This window comes from Nicotiana sylvestris, chromosome 6 (genome assembly GCF_000393655.2).
Source record: "Nicotiana sylvestris chromosome 6, ASM39365v2, whole genome shotgun sequence".
Taxonomy (NCBI): domain Eukaryota; kingdom Viridiplantae; phylum Streptophyta; class Magnoliopsida; order Solanales; family Solanaceae; genus Nicotiana; species Nicotiana sylvestris.
This window is the reverse complement of record NC_091062.1, coordinates 184,563,939-184,577,694: the sequence shown is the minus strand read 5'-3', so window position 1 is coordinate 184,577,694 and position 13,756 is coordinate 184,563,939. Positions and strand designations below refer to the sequence as shown.

The following is a 13,756-nucleotide window of genomic DNA, read 5'->3' as shown; positions in this document are numbered from 1 at the left end:
GCCTTATGCAGGTATAGAGTCAAGGATTAGACTCATGCAAGTATGGGGAGGCAAGGATTAGCCCCATGCAAGTATGGAGTCAAGGATTAGACTCATGGAAGTAGGGAGGCAGGGATTAGCCTCATGCGGGTATGGAGTCAAGGATTAGACTCATGGAGATATGGAGTCAAGGATTAGACTCGTGCAAATAAGGAGGCATGGATTAGCCTCATGTAAGTATGGGGAGGCAAGGATTAGCCTCATGCAGATATGGAAACAAGGATTAGACTCATGCAAGTAGGGAGGAAGGGATTAGCCTCATGCAAGTATGGAGTCAGAGATTAAACTCATGCAGATATGGAGGTAATGATTAGCATCATGCAAATAGGGAGGTAGGGATTAGCCTCGTGCAAGTATGGAGGCAGGGATTAGCCTCATGCAGGTATGAAGTCAAGGATTAGACTCATGCAGATATGGAGACAGAGATTAGTCCCATGCAAAAAGCGAGCAACAAATAAGAGTAATGTATGTCTTAGCTGGAGATGTATTCGATGTCTGATGGCCCGATTGATAGTGAATTATCTTTGTGTATACAGGTTTTGAGAATGCTATCGTTACGTCAAATGTGCCTGCATTCAAAGAAAAATTGTAAGTATTGTGAGGGGAGGTTGGTACGTGCTTCGTCTGCCGGCCTTGCTTTGCTCCGTTCTAAGAGCCTTTCGAGTTCCCTTGGGTGACACCTGACTGTTATGAAAATAGAGTTATCGAAAATATGCAATTATTAATAAAAATAGAGCTGTTTTAGAAACGTATTGATATATCAAGTAATTTGGATGAACTAGTGACTGTAACACATCTCAAAGGCATTGCAGCTATCTCATATTGGAAATTCTGCCCCAGTTTGGTAAATGATCTTGTGACCATTTGGGGATAGTGGATCTTGTTGCCTTCTTCGGAATTTTGAGAATCCTTCTCAAAATTCTGCCTCAGTTTATTAGTTGATTACTAACCTTCTGGCACATGTTGGCGTTGGCTGGACTTGCTCCAGAATTTTTGAGGACCCTCCTCAAAATTCTGCCCTAGTTTTTGATCTTGGGGGAAATAAAAGTTTTATTATGATATGACCGAACCCATAAGGCTGCCTACGTATCCCCTCTTAAACGGGAATCAGGTTAAGCGTAGTTCAATTACATCAGATGAGGAAATTTAAATAATCTAAGCATAGTATCTCTTCACCGTGTCTGAATTGATTGATTTTGGTCAGACTTCTCCGTCCATTTCTGCAAGTATGAGTGCTCCTCCTATCAGTACCCTGTGAACCATGTATGGACCTTGCTAGTTGGGAGAGAATTTCCCTTTGGCTTCATCTTGATGTGGGAAGATCTTTTTCAATACCAGTTGTCTTGGTGCGAACTGTCTTGGTTTGACCCTTTTGTTGAAAGCTTTGGATATTCTGTTCTGATAAAGTTAGCCGTGATACACAAAGTTCATCCTCTTTCCATCGATAAGGGCCAATTGTTCATAGCGACTCCTTATCCACTCTGCATCATTGAGTTCAGCTTCCTGTATGACTCTTAAAGATGGTATCTCCACCTCAGTTGGGATGACTGCCTCGGTACCATAAACCAACATGTAGGGAGTTGTCCCTGTTGATGTGCGAACTGTGGTATGGTATCCCAACAAAGCGAAGGGTAACTTCTCATGCCACTGTTTGTGGTTCTCTACCATTTTCCTTTGTATCTTCTTAATGTTTTTGTTGGCGACTTCTACGACTCCATTCATCTGAGGTTTGTAGGCTGTGGAATTCTTGTGCTTGATTTTGAAAGTTTCACACATAGCTTTCATCAGATCACTGTTCATATTGGTGGTGTTATCAATGATAATGGATTCAGGAACACTGACTCGGCAAACAATTCGATCCTTGATAAAGTCTGTGATGACTTTCTTGGTCACAACTTTGTAAGATGCAGCTTCTACCTATTTTGTGAAGTAATAAATGGCTACCAGAATAAACCTGTGTCCGTTTGAAGCAGTAGGATCGATCGGACCAATGACATCCATTCCCCAAGCAGCGAATGGCTAAGGTGAGCTTGTTGCATTGATCTCGTTTGGCGGTACTTTTATCAAGTCGGCATGTACTTGACATTGAAAGCATTTGCGGACATACTGAATGCAATCCGTCTCCATGGTCATCCAAAAGTAATCTGCCATGAGTATCTTCTTAGCCAAGATGAAACCATTCATGTGTGGACCACAGGTCCCTGCATGCACATCCTCAAGTAGCTTAGAAGCTTCCCTTGCGCCAACACATCTTAATAAACCCAAATAAGGAGTTCTTCTATACAAGTTCCCTCCGCTGTGGAAGAAGTGATTTGACAATCTCCGGAACGTGCGTTTCTGAGTGTGATTTGTATGATCCAGGTATTCTCCTTTTGATAAGTATTCTTTGATGTCATGGAACCAAGTCTTTCCATCTGCTTTTTTCTCGACACGAGCACAATATGCCGGCTGATTATGGATCCTCACCGGAATGGGATCAATGTAGTTCTTATCTGGATGTTGTATCATGGATGACAAAGTGGCCAAGGCGTCGGCAAACTCATTCTAAATTTTGGGCACATATCGGAATTCTATCTTTGTAAACCTCTTTCTCAATTCCTGCACATGGTGCAGATACGACAATATCTTGGAATTCTTGGTGGCCCACTCTCCTTGTACCCGGTGCACAAGCAAATCTAAATCACCGATCACCGACAACTCCTGAATGTTCATGTCGACTGCCATGTTGAGCCCTAGTATGCAGGCTTCATATTCTGTCATGTTGTTGGTGCAAGGAAATCTAAGTTTGGCAGCTATCGGATAATGTTGACCCGTTTCTGATACCAAAACTGCTTTGATTCTCACTCCTTTAAAATTTGCGGCTCCATCGAAGAACATCCTCCAACCATCATATGTTTCGGTAATGTCTTCCCCCATGAACGACACTCCTTCATCAGGATAATATGTCTTCAAAGGTTCGTACGTTCCTCCCACCGGGTTTTCAGCAAGGTGATCTGCCAATGCTTGTTCCTTAACCGCCTTTTGAGTTATATAGATGATATCGAACTTACCTAATAGTATCTGCCATTTAGCCAACTTCCCAGTAGGCATGGGTTTCTGAAATATGTACTTCAGAGGATCCATCCTAGATATGAGATATGTAGTGTAGGCGCAGAAGTAGTGCCTCAATTTTTGAGTTGTCCAGGTCAAAGCGCAGCAAGTGTGTTCAAGCAGAGAATACCGTGTTTTATAAGGTGTGAACTTCTTACTCAAGTAATATATGGCTTGCTCCTTTCTTCCTGTCTTTTCATGTTGTCCCAAAACACATTCGAAGGCTACATCTAATACCGATAGATAAAGTAGCAAAGGTCGCCCTGACTCTGGCGGGACCAGAACTGGTTGTATAGATAGATATTCCTTGATTTTGTCAAAAGCTTTCTGACAATCCTCTGTCCAACTTGTTTCGGCATCCTTTCATAGCATCTTGAAGATGGGTTCACATATGATTGTGGACTGTGCTATGAAGCAACTAATATAGTTGAGACGTCCTAGAAAGCTCATCACATCCTTTTTGCTCTTAGGTGGTGGTAACTCCTGAATAGCCTTGACTTTAGATGGATCTAGCTCGATCCCTCGACGACTGACGATGAATCCCAGTAACTTTCCTGGGGGAACCTCTAATGCACACTTTGTGGGGTTCAATTTCAAATTGTACCTCCTAAGCCTGTCAAAGAACTTTCTCAAGTACTCTATGTGACCTGCAGTCCTCTTGCATTTGATAATGACGTCGTCCACATACACCTCTATTTCCTTGTGGATCATGTCATGGAAGATAGTTGTCATGGCTTTCATGTAAGTGGCCTCAGCGTTCTTCAAACCGAATGGTATCATCTTGTAACAATATACACCCCTTGGTATGATAAAAGTCATCTTCTCTGCATCTTCTTCATCCATCCAAATCTAGTGATAACCCGCGAAGCAATCGACAAAGGATTAGAGTTCATGCTTGGCGCAGTTATCGATTAGGATATGTATATTCGGCGGTAGGAAGTTATCCTTGGGACTTCCTCTGTTTAAATCCTGGTAGTCAACACATACTCTGACCTTCCCATACTTCTTCGGAACTGGCACATTGTTAGCTAATCAGGTTGGGTACTCAACCACCCTAAGAACTTTGGCTTTGATCTGCTTGGTAACTTCCTCCTTGATTTTTAAACTCATGTCTGGTTTGAACTTTCAGAGTTTTTGCTTGACCGGCGGACACATGGGATTAGTAGGCAACTTGTGAGCTACTCTGGAAGTGCTCAAACTGGTTATATCATCATATGACCATGCGAAAATATCCTCATATTCTTTTAGGAAATGAATGTACTCTTCCTTCTCTACCGGTAACAAATGAATGCTGATGCGAGTCTCCTTGATGGTCTCGACGTCTCCCAAATTTACTGCTTCGGTCTCGTCTAGAATGGACATAAGCTTGTTTTCAAAAATTTTAACCTTCTTGACGATTTCCTCGGGTATCTCATCTTCTTACTCTAAATCACTATTCTCATGTTGCGTTGCCTCATTACATGTCACAGACACTGGATCATCAGAAAAAGTAATAATAACATTTTGGAAAGAAAAAGTGTAAAGATAGTAGCGAATAATAAAGAGCAAATGCATTTGATTAAAACTTGAAAAATTGTCCAGACAAAGCACAACTCGATGAATCGAGCATTTATTTTGAAACAAGTAAAGCTTAAAATGAAACTATAGGAAATCTTAAATACCTAGAAAGGCTATAGAAGTAAATTCTGCCAAGCTACCCAGGGAGTCGGCGGGTTCAAGATGGTGTGGTGGTGCAGTTCCTAAGAACTGCACCCTTCACCACAGTCTGAATAGTGAGGCCTTCTTTTTCCTCCTCCTTAATTATGGCAAAACAATCCATATCCTCATCCTCCAAGAACAAATTCTTCAACCCAACTAGTGCTTCTTCCTCTGCAGTTTCCTATATTGTGTCAGCCTGATGAAAAGCTTGTTCCAAACATGGCACTGGTTGCTCAAGAGGGTAATACGGTCCGTGCTACGGAGGCGACCAATCATTGTACTCTTGCCATGTATACTGGTATCCGAGCCCAAATGTGGTACCATGATTTTTCAGCTGTATTGGTTTGGTGATACCTTAGAGGTTCTTTCCCAATCCTTTGTCTGGTTCATATCCAGACCATGCTAGTATGCTTTCTATTTTGTTACTCCACCATTTATCCTTCTTGATGACATTGACCCGTTCGATGTGATGATAGGTTTCCCCTCCTAGCCTTCTTCTATGTCCAATGGTCGGGATAGTTTGACTAGTGTAGATGGGGTTGCTCCCATCTCTGTGGATGATCACCTCCTGATGGTTCCATTCGAATTTCATGGCTTGATATAGTGTGTAAGGCATGGCTCCAGCAGCATGGATCCATGGTCGGCCCAACAGAAGATTATATGAGGTTGGTATGTCAAGCACCTAAAATTCAACGTCGAACCAAGTTGGCCCCATCTACAAGCAAAGGTTGATTTCCCCGATTGTGGCCCTCTAGGACCCATCGAAAGCCTTCACATTCATGTTTCCTACTCGTATCTCATAGAAACCTTTGTCCAACCCCTTCAGAGTGTCCAATGGACAAATATTTAGGCTTGAACCTCCATCAACCAGGATCCTGTCAATGAACTTGTCTTCAAATTGCACCGTAATATGCAATGCTCGATTGTGATTCAAACCCTCGGGCATAGCTCATCTTTGTGGAAGATAATCTTATGGCTCTCCAGTACTTGCCCAACCATGTTGGCCATTTCTCCACCAGTGATGTTTTTGGGTACATAAGTCTCACTCAGTACTTTCATCAGAGCATTCTTGTGTGCCTCTGAACTCTGAAATAATGACAGGATAGATATCTGAGTTGGGACTATGTTCAGATGGTCAACAACAGAATACTCCTTTGCCTGTACTTTCTTCCACATATCATCTGGCCCGGTCTCAATGATAGGCTGCCTAGTAGTGGCATCCTTACTTGATCCTCCCAAATGTTCCGGTGTATAGACTCTTCCAGTTCTAGTCATTCCTTGTGCAGCATCAGATTCCTCTACCTTGGTCTTCCCTTTCTGTCGAGCCTTGGCAACATAGTCCCAGGGTATTGCTTTTGAGTTAAATGGGGGTGTGGTTGATACTATCACAGTAAAAGGTGTGACCACCTCTATTTCAAATGGAGTGGAGGTGGTTGTGGGCGGATCCACCTCTACCTCGAATGGAACTGATGCAGTTACCTCAACCTCGATTGATGACTGAGTCTATACCACAATAGGAGTAAGTGTGATGGCAACTTTAAAGTCATCACCTTCTCGAATAAGCCCAATTGACCCCTAAGGGTCCCATTCTTCATTCATCACTATCACATGTACACCATCACTTCTGTGATCAGGGAGGGGATTATTGCGGACATTAGGTGTGGCTTCCTTTGCTTGTATGACCTTGTTGTCAATTAGCGTCTGGATCTTATCCTTTAATGTTCAGCAATCAGCAATGGTGTGCCCTTTCATACCGGAATAGTACTCACAAGTTTTGTTCGGATTGACCCATTGGGATGGATTTTCTAATGCCACAGCGGGAACAGGGGTGACGTAATCTGTGGCTTTCAACCTTTCATACAATTGGTTGATGGGCTCAGTAATGGCGGTGTATTGTCTGGGCAGCTTGCGGTCGAAGTTGGGTCTTGGTCTTGGATAATTTTGGTGAGCTGGTGGTGATTGGAAGTGGGATGGTTGGGAGTTATAGGTGTGATGAACAGTGGCTGGTTAGGAATATCTGGGAGATGAATGTTGATATGTAGGCGGTGATTCTTGGTATATGGGTGGAGATGTTTGATATGTGGGTGGAGGTGTTTGATATGTAAGTGGAGATTTCGGGCCCTGGGCCACCATTACCGCCCCAACATCTCTCTTCTTCGATATGCTACCTGATTGTAGTGCCTTATTTGTGGCTTGCAGGGCCTCGAAGTTTGTTACCATCACGCTCTTGATTCCTTCTTCGATTCTTTCTCCGAGTTTGATGATGTCAGAGAATTTATGATTTTCGATAACCATCAACCTTTCATAATATTATGGATCATGTGCCCTGACGAAGAATTTATTCATCTGTTCTTCATCCAAAGAGGGTCTGACCTTGGCCGCTTCCGACCTCCAATGAGTAGCATATTCACGGAAAGTCTCAGTAGGTTTATTCTTAAGATTCTGAATGTAGAAGACATCCGGTGCATTCTCTGTGTTAAACCTGAATTGGTCCATAAAATCCGATGCCATGCTTACCCAATTAGACCATTTATTGGGATTTTGGCTGATATACCAAGACAAAGCGTCCCCAGTAAGGCTCCTTATAAAGAGCTTCATCCTGATCTTTTCATCTTTCCCGACCCCGAGAAGCTTGTCACAATAGGTCCTTAGATGAACCCTGGAATCACCTGTACCATCGAACATTTCGAACTTGGGAGGTTTGTACCCCTCTGGCAGTTCGACATCCGGCTGTATGCACAGATCTTCATAGTTCAAACCTTTTATTCCTCGGTCGCCCTCAACACCTTGAACTCAGCTTGTTAACTTCTTGAATTCTTCTGCCATGTTTTTAATGAGCAGGTCCTTCTCGTAGGATTCCGATGCACAAGAGATTGGTTGGGTAGAATGAGGTATAGTTTCCACATATATAAGGTTGCTTTGATGGGTGCCAGGAACTTGGGTATAGTGATGGTCATTGGTGGAGTTTTGGGGATCGGGAATGAGTGGTACTGTATTTTGGGGAGTGTGGTAAGTGGTGGTTGGTGGGTACTAACTTGGTTGATGATGATGTTGCGGTGGAGTTGGTATTGGCAATGGATTGATATTTTAGGGTAGAGTCGCGTATTGATTTGGTGCGGTAGGATTTTGTGGCTGTTGGTTTTGTGTGTTCTGAGGAGGTGTCGGGTTCTTTGTGTTTTTAGTGGATATCGGGGACATTGAGTGTGAGTGACAAGTTTGCCAAGTTGCGAACCTGCTCAAGTTCTCCTTGCAATTCCAGTATCTTTTATTCCAGTCTCAAGACTAGATCATTTGGGGCCGGAGTACTATGGCCATCTGAAGTCTCTACATTCTCAACATTTTCTTTTCGAATTCCACTTAAGTCGTCCATCTTTGTTTTTCCTCTGCATTTTGTGTTTCTTGGAGGATGAGGAGGTGGAGGGCCTCTAGATCTAGTGTGATACGCTGATGAGGCCAGTATGAGTGAACCAACCTAAGGGGATAGGAATAACAATAAAAATAAGCAAAAAACAAAAAAGGTAACAAGTCAGTGGGGATTCGGAAATGCTTGCAGTATTTAAACAGATATTGCGGAAATGTAAATTCGTGTCCTAATTTGGGAACCTCATCGTGCCCGAGGTAGGCCTAGTGCCAAATAGATTTGGAGAACTTTAAATGCCAATAAATACTTTATTCCATAATATAAAAATAGACGAATCCCCAAATGACACTAAGATAATAATAAAATAAGTCACTACTGGCACTTGGCCTTATTATATTTTTAGGAAAAAGCAAATAAATCTAGCCTATTTGGTCCCAGAAGGACCTTCCCTAGATTCGATCTTCCAGACTCCATCATATAGATCCCCCAGCTTGCGCAGCCCCAACAGCAAGTAGGCTCTGGCCAAATGTCCTCCTTCAGCGTTCTAGAAATTTTCAATCCTCTTTATGACTTTGCCTTCCAGCTTGACTATTCCTCACTCCAGATATTTTAGTTTCCTGTTAAAAGTGATTGTCATCTCTTTCCACTCCTCGATCAACCTCACATTCCTCTCATGTATTTCCCGGTGCTCATTCTCATAGTCGTGGACCCTCTTGCGCAACCTGTTGTATTTGACTTGAGCGTCAGCTTCCTCATCTATGATTTTGTTCCCTCGACTGGCCCCTGGTGTCAGATTGTCCTCCAATCATGCTGCGTAGAGAGGCTCGCACCCTGCATGGTACCTGCTTGGCTCAATAGTGTTCTTCTCCATAATGATTTTGCAATGCCACATATGGTGAGCTTAGCACTTGTAAGGGACATCATCATCTTGGAAGTCTGCTCTGAAATGACTCATGTTGACAACCCTTGGTACAACCTGTTTTCTGCCTGCTTGCCTCATAACTCGCATAGGGACATATGGGTATATCCCTCTCAACCCAATCAACACCAAGTGCGGAGCATCCCTAGACATGATAATAAACTCATCTGTTGGGAACCATTTAAACATCCACTGCACCTGTTCCTCGATCAGATTGTCGAAGAACTCTACCCATTCTTTGGCACTTTCCGGCTGAGCAAATCTGTCTGGAATGTACGTCATCTGCTTAGGGTGATGGAAGGCAATATGGTCGTTCCAAGCCCTTCGTGGAAATTCTTGGCGATAGCGACCCTTTTGGAAATGCTGCAACAACAATAACTGCAGCAACAAATTACAACCCTCAAAATGCTTGACCTCTCTTTGACAGCACTCCAGAGCCTTGTAGATATCGGTTATGATCATAGAGACTATGGTATATGTCTATCCATTAATCCTTTCTATCAGAGTCTTGGCGACCATGGCCAACCTAGTGTGGATTCTTCTCTTTTTCATTGGTAACACTATTAGGCCTAGGAAGCACACAATGAATACAAACACTCTGCGGTAGATATGACCTAGAGAAATGAGGGAGATCTCATCATGGTAGGTACGAAAAGAATTGCTATGGCCATACCTCTCGTACAGGTATTCGAAAGGTATATAAGATTCTTTTAAGCACACTTGGTCGACATTCTTCTTCAGCCCCATCATCTTCAAAAATCCCCTACCCATACGGTTTTCTGGTACCAATAGCCCGGGACTATCCCAAGTCAATCCCGCAAGCCCTCCAATTTCCTCTAGAAGCAGTGTCATTTCTATGTTGTTGAAACAAAACACAGCCCTTTCACTATCCCAGAATAAAGTGGCAACTTCGATCAACTTGTTGTTTGGCTCAATATCTAGTAAGGAAGGCAGGTTACCCAGGTACTTTCTCACATGTTTCTTGTCACTTGAGGAAAGGTCCTCCCACCAATCTAGCAGCAATGGTGGGATGTTGCTAACCATGCCGAATCTAGGGATCTCGTGCCTCATTTTCTGCAAAATAAAAGGGTTAAACCTTAACCTCACCGGACTCAACTATTTATACATTTATGATCAATATATCGGCATTTATTTCTCCAAATTAATGCATAGAACGTGGTTGTGTCCATTGGGATTATGGAAAACCCGATAGAATTTGGATAAGGCTTATCTTAAAGGGTCATTATGTGGACAACATAACTGATCCAACTAGGTTTGACCATGATGCATGCACAATTTTAACCAGAGTAAGGTTTCTATGGGGTTTTAGACTGGTACCCTCAAGCGGACAACTCGAGGGGGAAGGCACGGAACCATCGACTACACCACTGATAGACTAGTTTTACCGCAAATAAGCCTTTCCGAATTTAAGGGTAGTAAATAGGAAGAACGCAACCACTCATTAAAACGTTGCTATAGGATTTTATACGCCTAAGTGGAATATAATACGGAGCATGATTTATGCAACAATTAATAACATGTAGTAAAGTATTTGCATGTAGGAAGGAAAATAAATACAATATTTAAATAATTGAAAGACAGTTGCAGGGAAAAGAAAACAAAGAGACAAGTTAGTTTCAGAGATAAAGAACCATAAGCGCTTAAAAATGGACATTTAAATTCAAATAAGGGAGAAGGGTACGGGATAAAGCATGCTTGGACTAATTTGTAAAAAGATAAGTTTGTTATGGTAAGATCCTATAGGTATCCCCAGTAGAGTCGTCATATCGTCGCGCCCCCTTTTTCCCCTCCGCGGGGAGAAAAGTCCGGCGACATTCATGGGGGGTAATAACTCCTTTCCTTTTTGGGAATTGGGTATTTGAAGAGTCGCCACCTCACGGGTTATGGTGCATTAGGGCACCTATATCGATTAACTCTTGGATTGTTTTGTGTTACCAGAGATTAGGGTAAGGGCTCGAAATGACCTTGAGGGGAAGGTGTTAGCCACCCCTCGTGGTCCACAACTGTGGGTCCTTGTCGAACTTATACTCACGAATTAGTCCATTAACAAATAAATAGTTGAATCACATAATTTACAAGTAAAGCATGTTGGACGTTGTATAACTCAAATAATAAGACAAAGGTTTGAACAAGTTGTATACATAAAGGAAAGTTTAAAACACAAGGAATTTGGGAAGGGGGGGTTCCTAGGTTGGTTAGCCTATGGGATCACCCCACACAATGTCCTGTAAACACTCCTGAATGAGGGGCTACATGTGACATTAGCACGTAGTCACCATATCCCATATCTACCCTTCTCACCCCCTTAGTGATCATTAAAGCGAGTGGTGGTCAGCGATCTCTATTGAGTGTTGTTACCCGTCTCTTCTTAGTGGTCCTGGAGGGATTTAGGACCTCTACCTATAGGTGGTTCTAGACAGACCCCTAAGGTTTAAAGGAGAAAATACTAAGGCGACAAGCAAGAACAATTAGGACCTTAGCACATAAGGCAGGAAAGAAGTAATTAAAGGCTCAAGTTTACTTCTGCAAACAATGCACATAAGCAGCATGACTCAAACACAAATAAGGACCTTTTGTTAAATAGTATCCTAAGACATGATGTCTAAGTGAATATCAAGACACATAAGATAGACAATTTATTTTATTAACTCAGAAGTAAGGGTCCTATCAGTTTGCCTACTGATTTATTAAGCATGTTAAATCAGAACAACATTAAGTGACAGAAATAGTTTCAGAATTTCAAGATTTTGAAAACACCCTATAGGATTGCCTATACGCGGAATACTGATAACTACGTTTTATATAGTAAAACAAGGCATGTTTTTTAAAACAGACTCTTGAATCCTTATAGGTATGCTGTCTAATGATAGATTAAGGCAGTTTCTGACAGAACTCGTTTCAGGGAGAATAAACCATTAATTAAACTAGTTTCGAAGTGAACTGGTTTAAATCTATAGGCAGAATTTCTGGTGTTGTTCCCTATATGCATGATATCTAGTTGTTTAAAACTGATTTTAGAAACTTGCAGGCATGATGACAAATGAAAAGACACATGTAAACTCTTGTTATAACATAAGTTGAATTAGACCATATCCTATGGGCATGGTATCTACTTGTGAAGTTGATTTTAAGACCTATAAACATGATTTCTATTATTGGAACCACTTGAGACCTATAGGCATGATTTCTAACATGGTAAGGAAAACATAGCAAAAATATAAAGTCCTATAGGCATGGTTTCTACCCGTATTACCCCATAGATAAGTAACTACCCACCCTTTTCACTAGTTACCCCAATATTCGTTTATAAATTATTACATATCATTTGAATGAATTATATAAATAGATAAAAAGAAAAAAGAAGAAGCTATAATATAGGGAGCCTAAAGCAGGACCAAGTGATTTCCCAAAAACCTCCAATGGCCTCAAATGCCAATTTCATAGACAATATCATTGTCTAGGTGCATCAAAGTTTCCTAAGGATCTCAAGGATCTCGGGCAGTGCTTACACCTAGACTTGGTAACCAAATTGAGTAAGTGGAGTGTGGAAGGGTCAGCCTCAGTGTACCAGAGTTCAGAGGGTTCTCAGGAGGATCCCAAGGCAATACACACACTGGAGGGGGTAGAATCTAATGATTTAGGAGTAGAATGAGAGTTCTTGACACAATTTGAAAAGTTTCAGTAGGAAAATAATATTAAAAGGAGGTATGTTTGAAATGGTTTTTGTAAAACACATAGGGAGTTATTGAATAATGCAATTTTAAAAAAAAGGTAAGTGATCAACAATCAACCAAACCAAATAGAGAACTAGAAGAAGTTCATCAGCACTTCAATACATGAAGTCAGATAGGTGCACACATCCACTTAGAGGGTAATGGGAATTTGGGGTAAGCATAAGGCACATAGTAAACATAGATACATATAGGTACAGAACCAGATGGGCTCTTAAAAGGGGTTCAAGGCCTTTTAAAGTATAGCATGAACTGTAGAGTTAATACAGAATCAAGAAGCTTAGGAGAGCCAATTACTTTACACAGAAAGGGGCATGGCAGGGATCAAGGAAACATAGACACATTAAGACATACTAGAAGGGGATCCTAAGGGGTATATAGCATGCAGTAAAGAAGACAATGAAGTAGACGTGCTAATTGCAGGTTGAACAACAAAACCATAGGTAAAAGCATATTAGAAACATGACAAATTTAAGTAATAGGAGAAGCATATTGTTTTTGGGACTTGAATTAAAATTGGAACATACCAGTAAAGAGGGTAGTAAACACAAAGTGAAAGAGAACCTAGTAGTCAGCCTTGGCTTATAGCCGACTGACTTTAGACAGTAGTAAGTGACACAAAAGAGAGCAAAAAGCTTTTTAGTGTGAAAGAGAGAATTTTTGAACCGTTGTTCGTGTGTTTGTGTTAATGAGAGAGTATGTATATATAGTAGTTCAAAATTAGATAAAAATAAGGCAAGAATCTTAGTAGCATAGTAATTATGGAACCAAATACTAATCAGAATCAAATCAATGCAAGTACTCCTTTAATTAAGGGGTAATCAACCAACGGTAATAGACAGAAATGATTAAGGAAAGAAATCAAGTAGAGCATAAGGTACAAAATAGACAATTAGG

The 13,756-nt window shown here is 41.5% G+C and overlaps 1 protein-coding gene across 1 annotated transcript; it reads right to left on the bottom strand.

Annotated features, from left to right (window-relative positions):
* Positions 1–1,446: 1,446 nt before the first annotated feature.
* On the bottom strand, positions 1,447–3,972 carry LOC138871795 (uncharacterized). Its single transcript, XM_070149697.1, has 4 exons — positions 3,664–3,972; positions 2,698–3,057; positions 1,812–1,956; positions 1,447–1,640 (listed from the first exon to the last, which is right to left on the bottom strand). The coding sequence occupies exons 1-4, from the start codon at positions 3,970–3,972 to the stop codon at positions 1,447–1,449; spliced, it is 1,008 nt and encodes a 335-aa protein (XP_070005798.1).
* Positions 3,973–13,756: the final 9,784 nt, after the last annotated feature.